The 23,400-nt window shown below is 38.8% G+C and overlaps 1 protein-coding gene across 5 annotated transcripts; it reads left to right on the top strand.

Moving 5' to 3' along the window:
• Nucleotides 1-253: 253 nt before the first annotated feature.
• Nucleotides 254-23,173, top strand: LOC124284739 (serine/threonine-protein phosphatase 4 regulatory subunit 1-like). Of its 5 annotated transcripts, none has more exons than XM_046720867.1 (21): nucleotides 254-275; nucleotides 1,720-1,764; nucleotides 3,333-3,432; nucleotides 3,842-3,948; nucleotides 4,288-4,430; nucleotides 4,793-4,853; nucleotides 5,659-5,744; nucleotides 7,667-7,771; nucleotides 8,102-8,167; nucleotides 8,610-8,768; nucleotides 9,048-9,175; nucleotides 10,056-11,104; nucleotides 13,400-13,509; nucleotides 14,120-14,314; nucleotides 15,471-15,632; nucleotides 15,938-16,038; nucleotides 16,990-17,110; nucleotides 17,580-17,695; nucleotides 18,563-18,726; nucleotides 19,615-19,754; nucleotides 20,507-23,173. In XM_046720867.1, the coding sequence occupies exons 4-21, from the start codon at nucleotides 3,846-3,848 to the stop codon at nucleotides 20,516-20,518; spliced, it is 3,021 nt and encodes a 1,006-aa protein (XP_046576823.1). In that variant the 5' UTR covers nucleotides 254-275; nucleotides 1,720-1,764; nucleotides 3,333-3,432; nucleotides 3,842-3,845; the 3' UTR covers nucleotides 20,519-23,173. The 5 variants fall into 5 exon arrangements, with proteins under 5 accessions (XP_046576823.1, XP_046576810.1, XP_046576803.1 ...); XM_046720854.1 differs by lacking the exon at nucleotides 254-275 and adding an exon at nucleotides 1,618-1,637 and having other exon boundaries at nucleotides 14,120-14,305; XM_046720847.1 differs by lacking the exon at nucleotides 254-275 and adding an exon at nucleotides 1,618-1,637.
• Nucleotides 23,174-23,400: the final 227 nt, after the last annotated feature.

Below are 23,400 nucleotides of genomic sequence, written 5' to 3'. Positions count from 1 at the left end.
CTATTAATATCCAGTGTAACAACTGCCTCGATCACTCATCAAAAGTAAACCCTTTGTGATACACATGTGAGGAAGGCTGCCAACCACAAAGCAGCTTTAAGAAGCAGAGAACAGGTCTTCGGTCGTCATCATCGTCGATACCGTTAACCATTGAGTACAACCAGTCGTAGGTCAGGAAAGTACGCTGCGTGGAGCTTTAAGTCCTTTTCAGGTGTTCGAAGCAGTGGAGAGCGGGAACGGATACAATGGATTTACTATGGAACAATATATTTGAGGTAGGCACGTTTCTTGATTTGTCATTCGATGTGAAGCGATTTTCAGAGGGCGAGGATGAAAAAAATGAGGAAATGTAAGCAGATCAATCTTCTAGAATGCATCAATAACGGTATGTTGAATTCATCTGACATTTTTCATTTTGCATCACGTTGAGATTCGGTTATTTGTGACTGACTGCCGTGGGCCCTAACCACCATGTCAGTTTCAGCTTACAGTGTTGTTTTAGCTTTAAACCACAAAATTAGTCTGTCATATGGCATCAGGTTATATAGGAGAAAAAAAATCACGTTTACAGGTGTGTTGATTGTATATGCTCATTGTCATTGTCAACAAAGCGTGTTGGATTGTTGTCCTCTCCACGTCTCTAGAAAACAGAGTTGACATCTGAATTTTGCATCAGAACATTCACCTGTCGTTAAATTTCCCCCAGAGAAAAATTGGAAAATGTCCCATGGCAAATAAAATTGTTTGATTGAAAAATGTAAACAAAAAGATTTCACAGGTCGACATGACATCTAGGTCATGGTCGTGTCAGCATATGCAAATTCACTAATTATGCGAGTTTTTATTAACATAATATTAGTCTCAACACTGGTTCTACATCATTAAAAAAAAGATGAACACTTTAGGGAAAAAGCCATATTTGTTAATTTCAGTATTTCATTCATTTTCATTCACTAATGGGTGATGAATTGGTACAAATGTGCCTACAAGCAGGCCTCATTGTAATAATAGGACGCTATGGTGGGGGTGCCTTTGTTTGTGTTCAAACTTCGCTTTATAAACAAACATAATATTTGGACACGAGCAGCGAAACTTTATAATCGTAATACGTTCACATATCCGAACAATTTGCACTAATTCAATCGTGTATATCACGCGCGTGTGGAGGGTTTTCTTTGTTGTTGCACTGATTTGCCTGGTTTCTATTTTAAGATTTTTCCGTGTCAATGTCAAAACGCACGAGCAACTTTCTTTGTTTCTCTGGGCCAGTGTTGACAAGTTCTTGTCCGTTTATGCGATACACAAGCACAAGCCTTGCTCCCAATCTGGATGATACTGATGTTAAGGGTTTGTAGAATCATGCCCATTTCACAAAAAGAAGTGTTACAAGCGATATTCTCCGTAATACTACGCGTTTACTATCATACTCTGCTCAGTTCATTCAGAAACCCAAACAACGATACGAGCAATTTGTGTAAGATGCATGAGTCATCGGTAGTTTCCGTCGCCATCATCGGTTATTTCCGTGAGGGCCTAGAAAAACAAATCCCATCAGCCAATCAGAGGCGCCGCCCTATGAAGTACTGGCCAATCATAGTTCTCAAAACATACCTCGTGGTCTTTCCCCAACATGGCGGGTGAGTCCACCTCACATCACTACTTTGTTTCTCAAAATTTGAACTTTTGCGCCTTTTTTAACGTACCTTAATTTCGTTTCAGATATTGAATTTTATGCTGATGACTCAGATGATACCCAAGACGATGGTGAGTTACAAATTTATTATCATTAATATGTCCTGTCATTATACTTGACACAGAGAGAAGATGGTAAAATTGCATGTGCCCACGGTCTTGGATTTTCATGTCGTTTCGCGCCGTTACTTGTTATCAAACAATACAAAGATCACATGGTTTATAAATTATGCGTAAGGATGCTATGTTTCCTATTATTGTATCCTATGTGTTAGATGTCAATCGTAGAAACACGAAAACACGTGAATATTTGGCCTTCAATTCAAACACAACAGTGACGAAAGCCAAGATTTGGATACCATGATGGTGGGGGTCATGTGACCGGGGGTTTCCGCCGACCTTTTGAACTTGGCTCAGCGTTGCATTTCTGTTCCCGCCACTCGCTTGCCGCGGCTTGATGCTTCAATTACCGACTGTTGATGAGGTATCCGTCATTTTTTGCACCATATTCGCAGTTAGTGTTTTGCGATGCACTTGTAGATAGCTGTTTGCAATAGTGTGTACTTGAGTCATGAATGACTAAGGCTGTGAGAAAGCAGAGCACGTTGTTATCGCAAAGTAGGTCAGGTCTCTCGGTATCGACAGTTTGGCCAATGGCTTCTTGCGCGCCAAATTCCCCTTCCTCTCATAGGTGAGTATCGAGACTTGGTATTTTTTTCACGGACGACAGTTGTATATTTGACATAGATACAAGGCGATATATGTAAGCAAACATTTTAACGTAGATAGATATTGTGTTTTATTATTTGTGTGTGAAATAGGATGAGTTTGTCAAGGTTACTACACACTCCATCGACTTACCCGTGCACATGGCGCCATGTAAACCACGTGTTGGGCCAAACTTAGCTTGTTTTTCGCAAGTATTCCGTTTAGATATATGGTTTTGACAGTAATTGTTACCGCATAGTTTAATATTTACATTCATTTTATATTTTCGTGTAATACAAGAATGAACATTTCTTATTCCTACCTGTTTTTACTAACCGTCGTGGCTTCTGTTCTCATTGAGGTAGATACCTGTGAGAAACTTTCAATGATGACAAAGCAAATGTCGTTTTACTAATCGTTGTACGAGGTATGCTTTTGTGTTGCAAATGTGTAAATGTCATTTTTAATTTCTGTTACTATATAGTGATTTTATGCACCATGATTTCTGCAATGTTTTGAATAAAATTCAACTGGCTTCCTCATGGTGACGAGATATATGCGACCAAAAGAAATTTAGCTTATTTGAAAGGAGTTGATGCACACGGTTTCGGTGAACTACACTTTTAAGACGTAACTGAGGGGTATTATGAATAGCTTATGGATTTAGCTGTAGTTAAATTGTATTTCCCACAATTTCTTTTGGATTTGGGAAATTTGAAGTATGGTTTAGATGAAGTTGCTTCACCATTGGTCAAGTTTTGCATCTGTTGGAAATGTGACATCTTGGATGAATGAATGGTTGATTGTGCTGTTTTCCCATGGCATTTTGAAGGTTTATTTTTGTCTAAACCTTTCTCAACATTTTTGTGTCTTGACGTTTTGCCAAATTAATTTATTAGATTCCTAGTTTTCATTGCATTTTGTTCTTGTAGGGTATGGCTTCGATGATGGACTTGGTGAAGATACAGATGACAATTTGTCACCCCTCCAAAGGTTACAGAAATATCTCGACAGTGACAACATCTTCAACAGGTATTTTTTTAAAAGCAAATACATAATGTGATGTAAAATTGATAATTGTAACTGAGGTTTTTGTAAGTCTGAAAGCATGCAATGTATTTTGTCATGTTCAGGGATTGGGATAGAGAACTTTGACAAGGGGTCATGATCTGAATTTATATGGGCCATTGTTCTGAATTTAGATGGGCCATTGCCCTTGTATCAATAGTAAACTTAAAATTTTTAATGGGACATTTTTTATTCTAATGCGCAAAATGGCCCATGGTCCCCACCTTTCCAAATTCCTGCATGTTCATCAATATAACGCTTTTGCAATGCAAGTTGATCACACATGGCAACCAGTAAAAGATAAAATTCATGTGCACTTAGCTGAATGATGATTGTGTTGTTGATTTGAGTTAAATTGTGGTCCTATTTTTAGACAAATGGTTGCCAGGGGCTTGTTGGACACACTTAGAGCGGTTGGCACCAATGAGGAGGAGGCTCATGCCGTCCTTAAAGCTATGGTCAAAATATCAGAAGATTCTGGTAAGTGATAGTTCTGTGATAACCAAACTTTGGTTTACAACCTTATGTTGGTATTGCATTGTCAAATTCAAATTTCAACCTATCTTGCTCATTTATTCCTCATTTGTGTGGGAAATAGTTTAATCTGAATTCAAGCCAAGGATTACAGGAAAAGTAGAGATAGGAAAGTTCATGCATCAGAAAATATAGTTTTGGAAAATATCACCATGCTAAGATGCTACCTATCTGTAATCATTTGACTAAAATTGAGCCTTTAGGCTTGGATAAAATACATGTGATATAAATTTACTGGGTGTTTGGCATGTACCTGTAAGTGAAGAATGGTCATGTTCTTTTCAGAACCAACAGTACGATCCGAGTTGATGGAGCAAGTACCTCATATAGCAGTGTATTGTCAGGAAAACATAGAAACGTTTGAAAATGCGGTGCCCACATACATCCTACCAATGGTTGTGCGGTATCTCAACGATGGCAATAACCAGGTGAAATAAGACTTCCTCTTATGCGGGTTGGATTTGGATGTTTGCAAAAATAAAGGTTTAAAAAAGATTGCACACCTTGTTCGAGACAGTTCATGCCTAAGTTTATTTCTTTATCTGGGAATGCTGAGCATGTGCATACTCTGACAGAGTTTATTAAGCATGTGTTGAATGTGCGATCCACTAATGACATTACTTTAAAAATTCAAACTGCATTTGATTTAGTTTAATACTCGCTGACAAAACTGTTATTAAAAGTAATAGGTGAATGGTTGCTTTGATATATTGCTGTTAACAGTATATTTAAATCTGGAAATACTGATTTTGAAGTGCACCAGTGTTTTGACTGTCATTTTTTGTTGAAGGTGCGCAAAACAAGTCAAGCTGCCCTCCTTGTGCTGTTAGAGCAGGAACTTGTTGACAAAGGTACGGTGGATATGAATCTTGTGAAAATATATTCTAACTAAATTGGAAGCCTTTGATTGCTATTTAATAGTCTATGTAGAGATTCGTGTAGAGATGCCGTCATGTCAGTACTTGTGTATCTGGTAGTAGAAACAGTCCACTACATTGTTTGGTTCAGTGTGAAATGACCAGGCTTGAAAGCATTGTCAGGACTGGAGATATTTTTCCAAATAGGTATTTGTGGACATATTCTTTGTCACTTTGTTTATTGATAGATTTCTTTGCATAATGTATTGGTATTTTCAACCAAAGACTTAAACTATTTGAAACCCAATGTTGCTTAAAACATTGTTTCATTTCTCATAAAATAAATCCAGCTATTCATGTTAAAAGTTACAATGAGCAAATGGTCAGTTTTCTGCTGGCAATGTCATGTATGCACAATGACAGCCAAATGAAGGATGTATGCTTGTCAGGTCATGGTTATCTTTTATGAGCAGAGAGACACCTCTGTAGCTGTTTCAAGTGAGTGCACACTAATCAGCAAAATAAGCTTACAAATTGATAATTCTGGCACCCGAGGGCTAAGCAGAAGTTTTCCCGCTAGGATTTCACAGACATTGAAGTTTGATTCATGAAAATGTATGACTAAAGCCAGATTGCTTAATGTGACGATGAGTTGACCGCTTAAATTCATGGTCAAAGGTGAGGGTTTGGGAAGAGGGGGGAATATTTACAAGACCTTGAATTAAGGTTAAAACAATCACAAACCTTAAGCCAGGAGTTCTGTCACAGTCAGTATCATTCAAGTGATTTTCTATTGCAGCTGACATCGAGGAGCAGGTAGTCCATGTAATCTTGGATCTGGCTTGTCCTGACAGTCTTGATGACTACAGAACAGAGGCAGTGGCTGTGAGTGATGCAGTGTTCACAGATAGTTTAGTAGTCAAGAATGTATAGCTGTAGAAGTGCCTTGTATGTTTCATAGACTTGATAAATCTGCTGCATTCTGCCTGAAAGACATGGGTAGTGAGATGTTCTGCTAATCCATCTTACTGCTCTGTCTTTTGCACAGAGTGTAGGCAACAACTTGATTCCATGTGATTAGCACACTGTCCGGGCATGCATCTCTGGTGGTTGTTTCATTGTTGTGGTTTGAGTGCAGTATTTGAGTGTTGTGAGGCTACAGATGTCATGCAACGTCAACGCTGGATGTTATACTGTAGCTCCAGTCTCTATCACAGCCAGCCTTGATGAGCCATGACACCTGTCGTGACCAGGTCAGCACAAATCTACAGGAACAGGTTGGTTGAGGAGTTTGAGAAGGGCATGCTTCAAGTTTTGATTTGGATTCACACTGTTGGATGTTCAGGAAGTGTTTATAAAGTTCTGTTGCTGATGTAGTTTTGATGTAGAAAGTTGATCAATAAGTGGTGTTCCAAATTGAGAATGTCTCACAATTTCAAAAGTATAGAATACTGCAGGTCTCTTCATTGAAATACTGATGCAGTCTGCAGTGTAAGCCTCCAGTCAAAAGACTGTTCAACTATCTTCTGGTCTGGCAAAATCAGCCATTTCTTGACTTTGTAAGACTAATATCAAAGATAATGGCAAATTAGATGTTGAGGCTAATGTTGCACATTTGCAGGGAGGCAAAAAGACATTTTCTCAATTTTGAACACTGCTAAGTTTGTTAATGTTCTGTTAACCGAAGTTTACTGCCGACGGAAGATTATTTCGAAGTATGCCACTGCTGACCAGGTGGTTGGGATGTGTTGTACAAGCCATATCACAGCCTGCTTGGATCAGTAGTGTTGTATTTGTTGCAGCCAGAAGAAAAACGTGGACATATACATGGGTTGACAAGGTCATCAAAGTGACTGTGAAATGTGTTTCAGATCATATCACAGCCAGCTTTGATGAGCTCTGTTGATCTGCCATCCTCATGAAGTTTGTGTTTTGTGAATTTCATTTGTGTTTCTGTGTTTGTTCGATGTTTATACCAATCAGTGATTGGGAGGCATCAAAGTGGTGGTGAAATGTTTTTTGTATCATATCACAGCCAGCTTTGATGAGCTTCCAGTCTCTACTGTCATCGAAATGATTTTGTAATATGTTTGCAGATTATACCCAGGGGATTTAGGCATCAAAGTGGTTGTGGTGTGTTGAAATAATCATATCACAGCCAGCTTTGATGAGCTTGATTCTTTGACTTATCATCAGAATACCTTCCTAAACATGCATAACCCTTTCAGCCTTTAGTTTGCAGCGTACCTGAAGAGGAATTTGAGTCAGAGGCAAAAGTGTTGGTGTCTCTTCCATCAAAGTGGTTGGGATGTGCTGACATTGTTCCATATCACAGCCAGCTTTGATGACAGAGGTTCATTCACGTGACATCACGGACAACTTTGGAAAGTTTTTTTGCATGTGTTGAGAAAGGTTTCAATTTCCCAAAGAGCTGTTTTGGTTTGTTCAATTGTATTTGATTTAATTTCGTAACCATGTTAATTTGAATTAATAATTGTTAATGTGTCCATCAATGAAAGATGCACAAATTAGGCAGTGAAACACCAAAATCTTAACTCTACAGTTGGTTTTCTCGGATGTCTTTGGTACATCTGTTTTGAAATTCTTATTTTAGTACTTCTGTAAGTGGCAATTAAGACAAAATTTCATAAAATAATTTTAAGGCATTATGTTCACAACGGAATCTGGTCTCAACATTGTACCATTGTCTCATTGAAGTTCATATTGTGACGGTACATTTTAGGATTGGTGGACTTGAGAAATGTTTCTGGAGAATCTGTTTGATGCCCTTTTTTGATGTATTGTAGTTGATGAGCAAGATGGCCCCCCTCCTTGGGAAGGACATCACAGAGCGTCAGTTCCTCTCTCGATACTGTGAGATGTGCACAGATCCACTCTTCCATGTCAGAAAGGTAAGAAAATTGAGCAAGTTTGTTAGCTAAGCAAATAATTTAACTGCAATGCACATCCTCTGATGTATGCTTTGGAATATGGGTCTCCGCGCGTGTGTGGTAAATATATTTAACAAATTGCCATCGAATTGGGTAGTGAAGATAGGCATGCGCAAGGACAGTGATGTTTAAAAGTTGCAGGTTAATATCCTGTCTACATTTGTGGGCACATTACATGGATGACAACAAAATCTTAGACATTTCCAAACTAGTTTCTGTTTCAAGAATGAAAATTTAAATTTATGAATGTTGTGATGCTCTGTTATTTTTTTAATTAATTTTGTATTACAGGTTTGTGCTGCAAATTTTGGAGAACTCTGTGCAGTAGTAGGAACTGAAAATACAGAGGAACATATGGTATTTATTTACAAATTTTATCATGCTTTGTGAAATTAGATTCCAGAATTGAAGACAAAGGTTGCCATGAAGTTATTTATTTCTAATTAAGAGCTATAAAACTTAATGTCCATGCTTTTTTGTGTACCCTAGTATAGGTCCTCCTAGATACTAAGAGTGTGATCGGAGGTGTACACCTGTCATAAGAGGCAACTAACAGGGTTGGGTGGTCAGACTTGCTGACTTTGTTGACACTAGATGATCTTATCCCAATTGCGTAGATTGATGCTCATGGTGATGATCGTTGGATTGTCTGGTCCAGACTCGATTATTTATAGATCGACGCCATGTGTGTTAAGCAACAATTAATTGTTGCCTTGTCCCTACTTACAGTATTTATATACAGCTGTGATGTCACCATGTTGTTGTTTTTATTTGATGTCATGTGTGACTTCAATTTCAGCTTCCCAAGTTTTACTATCTCTGTGAGGATGGGGTCTGGGGTGTACGGAAAGCATGTGCCGAGTGTTTCATGAATGTCTCCTGTGCATCATCATTAGAAGTCCGACGAAATGACCTGGCCAGTCTCTTTGTAAATCTGCTCTGTGACCAGTCAAGATGGGTATGTATCCATCCACATTGGTGAATCTCTCGACTTGTCACTTGTCTTTCCTCTTTCAGCTGACACGAAACTGGAATAATGTTCAAAGCTGTGTTCAATCCCCATAACTGATGTCTGAATGCTTTGAGGCAATTTGTAATTGTTTTTTGGGGGAAATCTTTTGAATAACATTTTCTCTGGTTGAAAATTGAAAGTCGCATGTCTATTTTGTTATTATGAGACTTACTAAAGCTGATGGCAAATGTTTTCAAGTGGTGGTGGTGTGATTTTTTTGCACAGGTGAAGATGGCTGCCTTTCAACAGCTTGGACCGTTCATCTCAACCTTTGCTGACCCGAACAGCACAGGATTGGTGGTGAATGATGATGGCAGTATCACCTTTATCCACCCTGATGGTGAACAGCAGAGGTAAGCAACTCAGTCCTTTTCGAATAAGCCAGTGAGATTCAAGGGCAGACAAGCACTTAAGTCTCCAGTGGTTAGGCTGTGAAATGGCCGATACAATCAGGGGTGGAAATAACTATAAAATTGCTAGTGTACTCCGGTACAGTGGCACATGTAAAATCACTTGCCCTGATCATTTTTCCACTATACCGTCCATTTTCTTGTTGTTTTTAAATAAACAACATTATTATCATTGGAAAGTCAACTGGACACCGGTACAGCGTGATATACAAATTTGATTGCCTGACAGAAAAAAGCACTGGGTTATTTCCACCTCTGACAGTGTGGGATTTCGCACCTAGTTTGCATGACATTATTTACTGACTGTCCTGTCCTGATATGGAAGACAAATTATTTGCTGGCATTAGTGATTTTGAAAAAAAATGTCTCATTGTCATGTAGTCTTAGCACCATTCTGTAAAGAAATGGAGTAGTTTGAGTTATTGATGCAAAGAGTGTTTAAAGTGAAGCATATGTGCCATGTCATATTTGGGATTATACCTTCTTAGTTAAGTACAGATTCTAGTACTTTTTGGGTCGAGTCCTATCTGGGATTCAAACCAACACTGTCCGGCACATAATTGCCAGCACGCAAAGTCAGCAGTCTCTCAGCCACTGCATATATGTCTATATATGTTACATTAAACCACATGCTAAATGGTATTGTTTTTTCATAATATCATGTAATATGTGCACTGAAGCCAACAATTATGCTGTTTCAGTTGGTGATAAAGATTGTTAGAGAGCTCTGTTACAAATGACTTGCATTTTCATGTAAACAACTACTGTCACGTCTGCTGCAAGTGTTGTTGGTTCAGAATTAAGTTTTGGTTTCATGTTTCAGTGAAGCGGAGGCAGAGATGAGCTTCAAACGAGCTGCCAAAGAAGCCTTGGGCTGTGATATTGATGACCTTGAAGCTGAGCTCTTCCGACATGAGAAAGAAAGTGAAGAGGGCTCTTCTGATGGGACTGATTTGCGGGAGGAGAAGATGGAGATTGATGCTGTGGATAATGGTGAGGAAGAAGTGAAAGAGGTGAAAGCTAGTGATGAAACAACGAAATCAGCTGTGGGCGATCAAGAAAGGTCTGTAGAAGAATTGAGAGCTGAGAAGTACGAGAACAATGTCAAAGTAACAGTTGAAGAACCAGTGGCCACTGATGGCAGTGAATCAACAGTGACTTTGGAAGAGATTGGGGAATCAACAGACGGTGATGTAAATGACACAGACTCAGCTGTGAAACCCGAGGAGGAAAAGTCTGAGGCTGGGAAGTCTCCTGAAGAAGTTTCTCCTGGAAGTTCGGAAACAAAGGAAGAACAGGCCACAGACCAACAGGGAAAGGAGGAAGAAGAAACAGAAGTAAGTGAAGACAAATCAAATGAAAACACATCTACCTCCGGTGCTACAGACGCTGAGAATTCCTTGGAGTCTGTAGGAGCTGGAGAAGAGGCTGCTGGCAGCCCTCTTGGACACTTGGAAAAAACCCATGTACATATTGACAGTACAGAGTCTTTCAATTCTTTCCAATTCTGGCGCCCACCGTTCCCCCAAGTTGACCTTGATTTTGATTTAGTTGACGGAGCCCCAACCAACATTCACATCACTGCAAAGGTGCAGGACGACGACAAAAAGGTCTATGCAACAGAAATGAACGTGGCTGTATCTTCAAGGGGCCTTCAGGATGTATCAACGAGCATAGCTCAGATGCATGTAAGTGAAAAGGCGACACCAGTTGTTCAGACTACTGCTGTGGAGCAAGCTGGCGTGAAGATTCACACAGCAAGTGTGAGCACTGTGAGTGAGGTGGAGACAGTTAGCCATATTGGCAGCACCCACGTGATAGGGCAGCAGATAAATGAAGTGCCTATGGCAGTGGTGGATGGTGTTGTGCAAGGTAAGCAGCCTGCAATGAGCAGGAATTTCTTCGTGTCAGCAGCTACCCAGGACTTGGTTATTGAAGGGATCAATGTTTCAACAGAAATTTCTCTTTTAAAGTGAAATTCACTTTTAATGTGGACGAGAAAGTCTTGTTGGCACACTTGTTAGTATCTTCAAAGGGGCACACCTGAATGTACGAAATACAACAGAAAAAAAAAGTTAAATGTTGAAAGTTAATAGACCTTGTTGACCAGACTCTAGGTCCAGTTACTTATGCAACATGTTCCAGGTTAACTTGTATCCCAACCTTATACAGTATGGTAATTGAGATCAGAACAGAGCAGCTTTTAGAGTGAACATTTACAATATAAATGTAGATATATCCTCTGTGTATGTTTCAGTGTCAGAACATTTGCATGGGTTCATCCAGAAATGTATTGTCAAAATCGATAAACTGATATTGCACAGTTGATGTACAGGTCTATATATTTTCTGCTTGAGAGTAACCAGCAAAATATAATTGCCAGTGAATTTTTAGTGATATTTCAGGAAATTTTCGGCCATAACGCTTGGGTTAAGGTAGATATTAGTTTACAAAGCCCTTGAATTGGGATCTTGAAGGCCCTTTAAATGCAAATCACGGTGGCCTCTTGAAAATTTGTTCCAACTGGAAATTATTTTTTCAGATTCATCACTGAAGTTCATAATTAAATGTTTCATGTTCTGCATGCTTGTGTCCCTGATCCATTGGAGCCTTACTGATATTTGGGTTTTGTTTTTTTCAAATATGAAATATGTGCGCTTGGCATTGACAATGCTCAAATGTGTAATTCATGTTTGAGCTGATAAAATTGGTTATGTTTTGAAGGTCTGAAATGCTTCATTTGAATAACACAAAATATAAGTTGACCTTTAGAAAAGCACTATGACTGGTTTGTCCGAGTAAACAAATTCCAGGTATCGTGCATTACTGCAATGAAACATTTTTCTTCAAACCCTTTGTCTCGTGTACATTTACGATGACTGCTTCATAGCCAAAAGCAAGTATTGGAAGCATTTTCTAACCTTGGCTTAAGTGGAAATGGGGCCAGTCAGTTTTCATTCATTACTGCACTGAAGTACTTATTGGACATAATTAACAGAAATGTTTAGAGAAGCAAGTTCTGTGTGTTGGATTGAACTAGTCAGCTCTGTATGCGACATTCCACTGGCTAGGTGCTTGCATCCTGTATTTTTTTCATATCCATTCTTGCATTTATTATTAAAACAGTTGACATATTTATCAAAATATGGACATAAGTTAGGATGGCTAAAATTGTTACAAAGGAACTGCTTCTTGATACAGCATTTTGAAAGTCTTAAAATGCAGTATGGAATTGTGCACTATTTAGTCTGTATGTTTGACAGGGGAAGTAGTTCTTTGACCATGGTATTCAGGTTGATACTGAAAGTTTCTGATGTCTTTGATTATTGCATATGTGAAGACTAGAATGTCTGGTCTCTTGAGTCGATAAATTGGTTTCTATTAAAGCAGAAAGGTTTGTTATGTTCAGTAATTTGTCTCAGAAAGGCCTTAGGTCACTGTATACTTCTTGAGGATCAAAGACATGGCTATTGCAGCTGTTCTGACAATGAAACATTTGTTGGAGGGGGATACTGCTTGAGTGTGATTAGTGAACAGGTCTCATGTATGTTCAAGAATTTGTTTGTGGACCTTTAGATAATGTAAGAAAACAAATATTTCCTATATTGAAATTTTAAAAAACAATCATGAATGTATGACAAATAGTTCATAAACATACTTTCTACATGTCCTATGAAGTTCAGAAACAGGAATACATGTTAACTTCGATAAAACACACACCAACTAGCCATGAAATCTTGTCAGGCTTTCTTGTGCAAGAGTACTTTTATCAATTGCTTCATAGAGTAAACATCAGGTAATTTTGAAAACTGACTTTTTGTCATCAAAATTCAGGAAGGTCTAATGTCCTTTAATTTGCCATTGAAATTTTCATGAGCTAACTGGGCCGGTGGGGTAGCCTAGTAGTTAAAGCGTTGGCTCGTCATGCCGAAGACCCGGATTTGATTCCCCACATTGGGCACAATGTGTGAAGCCCATTTCTGGTGTCCCCTGCCATGATATTGCTGGAATATTGCTAAAAGCAGCGTAAAGCTAAACTCAGTCAGTCCTGAGCTAACCAGTAAATGATACATATGCTGAATTTCAGATGAATTATGGGATAATTTGATGTGGATTGAAATTTATTACTTGTTTTTTTGTTGGAACGTTTTCTCTTCTACTTTCCAGACCTAAGTACCAGTAGTATAAGCTATATTGATAGCGAGTTATCCCTGTCTTCCCATGATAGTCTTCGTGAACAGTCACTGATAGATGACGCCACACTAGCTCAACAACAGGTATGTCCCAGATCGTAATTTTTGTACCAACTTCATTAGTCCTGTATCGAAATTCAGGGTAATGTGAGTTGTTGTAATGATGCCGAGTAGTTAAGGATGTAATCATTACTTTACGAAAGTCTTTACAACTGCTGTCAGTCCTTTAATAATTGCTTTGTGATGGTATTATCGTTATAAGTAAGCCTAATTGAAGTTTATCCATTTTTAGGGATGTGACTAGACTATCAGCCTGAACGGAGGATTAGTGGTTTGATGTTAGACATTAGACATTTTAAGAGTGTACTTGCACTAGCACTAGCACTTAGCACTGGTCAGGTCAGACAGAATACGTTTTTAGTGGGGCGGGGCATATCCATTTTAAATTGATTGTAAACCTGAACTTTACGGACCAAGTGTTGATAAGTTGGGCATACTAGTAAAGAGACCATATAGACTGTTGCTATTTTCATTTCCTGCAAAAAATAAAAGTTAATTGGCTCTACCCAGTTTTTGAAAAGTTGTTGCAAAGGACCAGCTGACACCTGCAGGAGATCAGGTCCTGTAGCAGCTGCCTTTTTGGTCACCACCGACACACCCTTGCTCCTTTGTAATTATTCTAACTGTTTTTCAGGACATTGTGCCACAGTCTCTTCTGGAGAACTACCTAGGTATGGTTGACCCATCTCGCGCACAGACAGTGGACACAGAGATTACCCGGCACTGTGCATACAATCTCCCTGCCGTGGCCTACACACTTGGGAGACAAAATTGGCACTGCATTAAAAACCTGTATGAAACTTTGGCCCAAGATATGCAGGTAAATGAGGTAAACTCCCTACTTACTATATTTCTAAGTATCTGCACTGTTCCTGGTTATGTGTTGTGGGTGGTCTGGTGGGTCACCTGAGCCATGACAGATGCATGCTGAATGTTACCTTCTCCTCTTGCACTGTATGTATTGTGTGTTCATTGCTTTTATTTAAAGATTTAAACCTTGTTTTAAAGACGCTTGACTTTGTGGATTCAGGGCAGTGTTCACGAATGGTGTTTCAAAGTCACAGGATATTGGGTCCTGTAAGTTTCAGATGTCTGTCTGACACATTGAAAATGCACAGGACCCATGCAATAAAATTAAACACACATTTCAGATTTAATATATCTTATAATTGACATTGAAATTATTAACAATCATAAGATTTATAAACAGCAAACAAGTGTCACATTTCACATAAAACAACTTCAGTCAAAGTCATTGTGAAATATATACAGTCAGACACTGGGGCAGGCGGGTTGTAGATTCTGTCTGACCGTTGGCAAATCTACCAGATTTGTCAGAGGGTCAGACGCTATTTTGTGAACACTGTTCAGGGATGTTGAAAAACAATTGTACCATGACGTATACAGTTGCAATTCACTGGCTTAATGACTATTAACTTGTCCAGATTGTTGACCGAAATTGGTGTTACCATGAAAATGGGTGGTTACTGTTAATATGAATTGTTTGATCGTTGGTGATGTGCCATGCAGTTTCGCCACATTTGTTCTATTTTTAGTGTATGACATGCTGTTTGTACAATTGGCGACATTGATCAAACATGAGTTCTAAAGCATGAAGAAAAGCATTAAATGTACAGGGTGTTTGGTTTGGTCACTTTTGCTTTGTTCTCAAAACTATACTGTTACTTATGAATACTTTTATAATGAATGACTTGGTCCATCTGATTTGTTGGTTGTTGGAAGACATCTGAATTTGGATATATTCGTTCTATAATGAGTCAGGCTTTGTTCCACACCCCTGATATTCACATTGTAATTCATGTTGTGCAGTTATTTTCTTGGTTAATCAGTAATGCAGCTTTATCTTATTTGTGGATGGCTAATTTGACCAAGTGTTGAAGTTGTTCAGCAATATGAACATGTCAAAGCACAATGTGTACATGGTCAGAAAATGCTCACATAAGTTGAATTTTACTTTATTTCAGTGGAAAGTTCGCAGGACTTTGGCTTTCTCACTTCATGAAATGGCTATGATCCTTGGTGAAGAGATTACCCACAAGGATTTGGTGCCAGTTTTTGATGGATTCTTGAAAGATTTAGACGAAGTTAGGATAGGTGTTCTCAAGCACCTAGCAGATTTTTTGAGGGTATGTCTGACAGTTATTCAAAGTTAATTTACCTTAAATTTGACATTTTCTCTAGTAAAAAATTCTAGTTAAAAGTTGTTTTTTTAACAGATTTTCTAAGACTTGAAACACATGTCAGATGCTATAACTGTAAAATCTATTGAAAATGTTGAGAGAGACATGTTCAAGGTAGTAGACTGAAGACTTGGGCTAAGATTGTAATAGAATGATTTGTAAATAGTATGGTGTAGTTTTCTTCAGTTAAGAAATCATGTTTTTGTCCAACTAATACAGATTCAATTTTAAACAATGATGGCTTTATTCAGTTGTTGCGGCCTGATGTCAGACGACGCTATCTGAAGAAGGTGCAGGACTTCATGTCTACAGATAACCATAGAAACTGGCGCTTCAGGCTGGAGCTGGCTGTGTGAGTAGATTTATATTTGCTGATAGATGTAAACTTTCAGTTTATTGCCATGACTATATCACATGGTAACCAGTGCGTGTGACGAGTGAACTTGGTGGTGAATAACATGACTTTGTTTGACAGGAATAATGTTGAAAGTATGTCAAGGACTTAATGTTCATACAGATAAAGAGGTTCTTTTTGGGGGGTCTGAATAAACTAAATATGCAAGCTCGCCTTGTTTGTTACTGTTTCATATGTCCAGTTAAACCATTCAACCCACTTTCGACTAAGAATCACAGATAAGATTATCAATTGTCTTCCACAGTAATGCATTTACAGTCAAATCCAGATGAGTCGAATCGCTGGGGACCAAGTAATAAATTCGACTTATCCATGTATTCGAGACATAGGTATGCATATTAGGGTAGAAAAAAATTCCTCTGCCTAAGCATTTTATCTAATGATTTCCATATCACTAATAGGGGCACCTTATCAGTTCCAGTCTGATTAGCACAGACAGTGATTTCCGTAAATTACTAATCTGCCTTTTGAACTCACCAGTCAATGGCGGAAAGGTGTGAGCCGCGCTGGTTTGTTAATTGGATCAGTTTGCTACACCAATCAACTTCTCATTGACTGACTTTGGCTTATGTATACAAGATTGCTGTTGTTTGAATCTCATGGGACCAAATTTCCTTTTCGAGTCATCGTGTGTATTTATGAGACGAATTCGTGTAACCGGTATTCAAATGATGACAACTATAACAGGGAATGGTCGGGACCGACAGGTAATTTGAGTTATGCATAATATTCGAGACACCGGCATTCCACTCATCGGGATTTGACTGTATTTTGTAGACTTTCATCAGGGTTTGGTGAACCAACCATTAAGAGTACAAATTGTAATTTGGGAAAGTAGGCATCTATGCTTGTTAAAATGAGTTGTTGCAAATGTGTTTGTGTTTCCAGCCAGCTGGTTCTCCTTTGTGAGCTGTACAGTCCGCAAGACATCCGCCAGTACATCGTACCCATGTCGCTTGCCTTAGCTTCTGACAAGGTCTCAGAGGTCAGACACATGGCCTACAGGCTGGTAAGTAACAGGCAATGCTTGATGCCTGGCTGTCTGATCCACAGTTCAGGTCCTTCTTGAGGACATAAAATCAAAGGATTGTCATTGATAGAAAAAGTCCTTTTCATTGCCATTATGGCAGGAACATTGCTCATGTGAGCCACTGGCTTTCAGACATGCTTATGATGAGCAGGCAATTTGTAATACAGCTGAAATATTGCTTGAGTCTGGTATTCAGTAAAACTAAACTCGCTCACGTACTCCAACTGTTTCGCGATGTGTGTAAGGCTAGATAGTCTAGTCCGGAGTCGGTTATTTACGAGCCACCATCATATAGCTGGAATGTTGCTGCTGAGTGCAGCATTTGGAAGAAAGAGCCATGTAGTGATTTATATTTACACCACTTATAGCAATATCATGACATGGACACCAGAAATGGATTTACACATTATACCCACCAAGTCAATTAAATTCAATTTGTTTCTTTCAGCTGAGCATAATTCTACATAGGATGTTCGAGGAAAATGAAGAGAACCTTCTTAGGGCACTGGTGTGCGAAGTTATTGACAAATTTGCCTTGAGTGCCCGCTGGATCGGGAGACAAATGTGAGTCCGCACTCCTGTCAGTTAGGATAGGCTCAATCTTTGATTTAACATGGTCTTGAAATATATATTATTTAATCGTTCACTTTTAAAAATGACTGTTCCAACAAAGGGTAGCTTTGATTGTGAACAGTACAGTGCCAGGGTTTTACATGACGTGTGATTCCTGCGTATTCGACGCAACAATTTTGTAAACGACTCTCCAAATATTATCATACGAGTCAAGCTTGACGCAAGTTTTATGGGTGACCCTCACAACTCAGTTCAATAAAATCGATTTGATAAGCGAAAAAATGATACTGTCAGATTGTTCCAGAGAACTTAGAGGAGACAGTATTCCTAGTTGTTTGAATTGAACAATGCTGTAAGTTTCATTTGGTGGTGTGACATATATTTACATACTGAAAATGATTAACACAAAGAAATATTAAACTTTTCATGACTCCTAAATATTGAAAATGTCTCCCAAAAAATAAATATTGTGAGTCACCATGACTCCCATTTTTAAAAGGCTGTGTAAAACCCTGCTGTGCTTCAGTGTATGTGTAGTGAACAGTAAATAATTGATTCATGAACAACTTTGAACTGTTTTAATAAGATGTTTTGATGCTTTGTACTTACTTGCTCAGTTTACCAACGTTCTGTGTTTTAAAAAAGGTGCTCCAGCAACCTATGTTGGTTTTAAGATGCGACTTGTTGGAATTTGTCGCCATAATCTGACTTGATTGCGTACCCTGATGGCATGGATCAGGATCATTTTAATCACTGTCTTGTCAAGATTATTTACCATCATATGACTGGAATATTGCTGAGGAGTAAGATCTAGACAATAAACAAACCATCAGTTCATTGTTAACTTTTACTTTGCAGTTTTGCCCAAATCTGCCATGTGATCCTGGAAGAGAATTCACTACCTCCTATGATGTTTGCTGAGGAACTTCTTCCAAGCCTTTTAAGTCTGGGAGTAGATGCAATACCCAATGTACGCCGCCTGTCCATGGCTAAAGTCCTAGCACAATGCATTGTGCCTTTAGGTAAGAAAGAGTTAGGCAGCCAGTTTCCCTGTCTTCAAAAACATTTATAGAAATTGATTAGATAATTGTCTTCAGATTCATCAGATGAACTTTCCAGCACCAAGGATCCTCGTTAAGCTCTTCAGGTTTTCTTTGAAAGTTCTTTATAAGGTTAACAATACATCAGTACATACATCCTTTTGACAGCCTGTGGAAATTGCCCATAGATATAGGTCCAATACTTATTGTCATGGTCCTACTGACTCTGTTAGGTGGATGCCATCTTCTTGAAGGCTTGACTATTTGTGCTATCACATCATTTCAAACCCAAGTGGGGCGGTGGGGTAGCCTAATGGTTAAAGCGTTGTCTCGTCACGCCGAAGACCCGGGTTCGAATCCCCACATGGGTACAATGTGTGAAGCCCATTTCTGGTGTCTCCCGCCGTGATGTTGCTGGAATATTGCTAAAAGCGGCATAAAACCAAACTCACTCAGTCAGTCAGTCAAACCCAGGTAATTTTAACGCTGAGTCCATACTGCCTCTGTGGTGTAGTGGTTAGAGCGACTGCCCGGAGAGCGGAAGGTCACAGGTTTGATCCCCGACCTGTTCATACCAAGAGACGTTAAAATATGGTACTTGTTGGTCTCTGCCTTGCGCTCGGAATTAATGGTTACAACAAGGTCAGGTTGGCTCGGAGTCATAATAATGTGTCTGAGTGGGGTAATCATGCTTCACTGCGGCATGGTATCTCAGTGGGCTAGCACTATAAATCAGCTTCAGTCTGGGCTAGTACAAGCAGTCACACATACACATACACACGCATGCACATGGTCATATGAGCGAAATATTCTCAAGCACGACGTTAAACCCAATTTCACCTCACCACACTGAGTCCATTTTCTTTGCAGAATATTTCACGTCGCAACAGAACCCTCAGCATGAAGAGCTGATAGCAACCTTGCAGAAGCTGCAGGCCGATACCGACAGGGATGTTCGCTTCTTCGTCTCGCAGCATCCCGAGACTACCATCTCCTCCCCGCATGACACAGTGAGTGATGCCGACAGTCACCTGCTAAGCATTACACCATACTAGGGGATTCATATAAAGTAGATCGTAAATAAGTGGATAGTCATTATGAGGATGGTCTTGACTTTGCTGATGAGTACTTGGTTGTATTCTGGGGCAGAATAGGTCCCACGTTCTCTATGTGACGTCCTTTCTCATGAACTAACTAAAACAATTTATTGGATGGGGCTGGTTAGATTGTATCAATATTTGCAAACATTGTTAATCTTGCCTTACCCAGGTTTGATTTGTTCTATTTTGAAGAATGTTTTAGTTTTATAAATATCACACCTGTAATATGTACAAAGAGCGTGTATACAACATCTCCAATGAAATGTGTCCAAAAGACTCTATGCAAATTAAAAAGGGAGATATTTAGCAAGAAATATTTTCACATTTATCTAATCCATTTAGTGTGAAATACTGAACATTTTTGCTGAGATGGGAACGATGACATTTAGACTAGCTAAAAAAATTTATTGCGCGCTGCCGTGATATAGCTGGCTAAGAAGATAAATACTGATTTTTGCATTTATTCCCAAAGTAATAACCTTTTCACTTTAGTTGCATGATTATGTAAGTAGGTTCACCTGAGGGTTAGGGCAACCGCTCAGTGGACTGTCCGTCAGTCTCGCTCTTTTGCTCTCTCTTCTGTTCTCTGCCACCATTGAACCAAATTGCTGATGAAACATCTTGATGAAAGGTGATTTTAAAGGAAAATCTTTCCTTTGCAGGTGCCTGTTTAACCTGCTGTGATCACGTCACCATGGTGCTCAAACACTCAATGGGGTAACTACGTCTCAGGTGGACAACAAATGGCGGGGAACCAAAACACTCAAGGGAGGCAACTGTGAAACAGACCTCTCCACTCTGTACAAATGTAAATTTACATCCAACTGTCTGTGATGATGAAGTATTTACATGATGATGCACGGGATATGTTACAGCGCTGCACATATCTGGTGGCTAGCTGCACAATATGGTGATTCAAATGAGTATCTGTTGTCACCAATGAGTAAATTTAGCCTTGCTGGCTCCCTCTATTACACCTTGTAATCCCTACATATGTTACCTTTACACTAAGATGTTCAATACGCTGTTTTCTTACTATCTTCACCATTGACAAACTAGTTTATGAATGAAATATTTTACTGTAATTTAAGAATCTGTGTTACTACACTATGAAGATTGGAGTTGAAAATCAATATTTGCTTGGGCATAATCAATGTATTAACCGTTGATTGCACTGATTGTTTTCTTACTGTGAATGTTTTTGTAAGAGCTGTAGTTGGTTTTCAAATTGAGTGAATCAGAGTTTAAGAATGCTTGTCCACTGTTAAATGTGTTTTGAAGTAATAGAAAGAATTCAGTATGTAAGTCAAGTTGGACAATCACCTTGTATTCTTGTGAATATCTGTTACCAAAGCGACACTACAGTCTTTCTTTGCTTTGTAATTGTACCAATAATATATTGACAGTGTTAATGTTATAGTTGATCTGAAGATTACAGTATTTTGCCAGTGATATTATTGACAAGTTTTGCTTCAAGTTTCTGAGTGATGCACTTTACAGTAAGGATGGGTGATGATACTCCCAACGTAGTGATTTAGTTTCCAAGCGACTAGGATGTAGTTATTAGTTTGCGATTATTGAAGTCCCATCTAGACTAACAGTACCTCAGGTTTGACATCGCTGCTGACAGGTGTCTCGAGTTGACATCTGCATTACACGCTCTCTTCATACCGAGTCATTATCGTCTGATTATCAGGCAATCAAAAAGCAAAAGTATCGGGAAAGTGTGGATATATTGACATAGATGTTTCATGGCATCTTGTAAGATAGTTGTGCATAGCATGGAAAAAGTGGTTTGAATTGCCCGACATGTTTAAGATTGCCTTTAAACACTGGGAATGTGTTCATGGTATGTTATACTCAGGCAGAAGCTTTCTTAGCTATTTATGCAGTCATTCATTTTTTCAAGTAACTATAATAGATACAAAATGTAAACCACATCAATTCCATTATTGTTTTGTATTTTTTATTCATTAACCAGACCACATTTGTCAAATTCTCAGCACTGCATACAAAGGAGTAAGACGATTAGCCTTTATACTCGGTCCAAATAGTCTGAATATTAGTGTGAATTTTCTGAACAGAAAACTGCTTATTGACCTGAAAGAGTAGATACATGTGAAACATGCTTTGTAGAATTCACAAATTATTCTATTACCTTATGAGACGGACAAAGAAGTTAACTAGAAAATGTAACTTCCTGAACCAAACAACCCAGGAAGGTTGCGTTTGTCTCGGAATGTACGACTGACCAAGCATTAGGATCAGAATCAATCTTACTTTATACTTCTTATTTACCTTATGTTTCACTTTCAATACCTCGTTAGAAGCTCTTTCCTGAACAGTGCTAGTTTGACCTATATCTATAACTGGCATTTCAGAGCTGAAGATAGAGGAAGCACTTGGTAGATACTATAGCCTGTAAACGAAAAAATCTTAAAAGTTGGTCCATCTCAACTGTATTTAGACATTTCGATTTTTCAGTAAGTGCCTTATCTAAAGGTGCCATCTGTATGAATCGAGCAGAACTTGAGCTAATTTAGGGCATGATATATGGGAACCTGCCCCCCTTGCTTGTTTACCCTCCCTCCATGGACAAAACTAAGTCAACTTTTTATTTTATGTAGGACCCCCACCAGAGCAGGTCATTTGCCTCACCTTGTGTATGTCCAAAAATGAATCGGAAGTTTATGTACCCCAGCACAACAGTAATGTTCATGGTATATAGGCCATTTTGTTCCTATTGGATATGGAGACCAAACTATATTTTCGTAGCAGAAAGTGGTAAACATCTTGGGTGCATGTGTTAATTATATTTAGCTATTCTCATTCATTAAGTCTTCTCCAAGATCTGTGAAGATGTCTCATTACATCCAACTGATTTTAGCAAATAAATATGGTTACATTGTTCCAATAACGTTTGACCATATTTGTTCATTTCCAGTGCTGCAATAGCACATACTGCTCTGTACTAATCTTAGCATAGAAGCTTCAGGAGTAGCGACAGCTCCAGGCCCGTCTTGTGTAGTGTTGAATGTGGTGTGTGTGAGCGCGTGTCTGTGCACTGCTACACAGAAAGCGTCTTTCAACAAAGTCTTTCAAGTTGCTGCTGAATGCATATGCAGTTGGGCTGAGCATTGTGCAAATGTTAATCGAACTATTCCAGATGGGCGACATGTTTTTAGCAGAATATTGTAATTTACACTACAAAGTTTTGTATTTTAGATGTTGTACATTCAGATAATGCCAAATGGTCAAAAAAGGGATTTATTTATTATATTTGTTTCATATGAATAAAAAAAGGTAAAATAAAATTTTACTTTCACTAATCCATCTTATTGTCTTTATTATTAGTAGGGGCGGTGGGGTAGCCTAGTGGTTAAAGCGTTGGCTCGTCACGCCGAAGACATGGGTTCGAATCCCCACATGGGCAAATGTGTGAAGCCCATTTCTGATGTTCCCCGCCGTGATGTTGCTGGAATATTGCTAAAAGCGGCGTAAACCCAACTCAGTCAGTTATTATTAGTATGATCATGCTGTTGATCACTGGATTGTC

Source organism: Haliotis rubra, unplaced genomic scaffold (assembly GCF_003918875.1).
Source record: "Haliotis rubra isolate DU_JTF1 unplaced genomic scaffold, ASM391887v1 Scf11, whole genome shotgun sequence".
NCBI classification, from domain to species: Eukaryota; Metazoa; Mollusca; class Gastropoda; order Lepetellida; family Haliotidae; genus Haliotis; species Haliotis rubra.
The sequence above is the reverse complement of the archived record's forward strand: the minus strand, read 5'-3'. Positions and strand labels throughout refer to the sequence as shown.

Excerpts from the sequence above, each read along its gene's own strand:
- LOC124284739 (XM_046720847.1), top strand. Across the intron at positions 11,105-13,399 it reads GGTGGATGGTGTTGTGCAAG|ACCTAAGTACCAGTAGTATA; the intron begins GTAAGCAGCCTG and ends TCTACTTTCCAG. Across the intron at positions 14,315-15,470 it reads AAGATATGCAGGTAAATGAG|TGGAAAGTTCGCAGGACTTT; the intron begins GTAAACTCCCTA and ends ACTTTATTTCAG.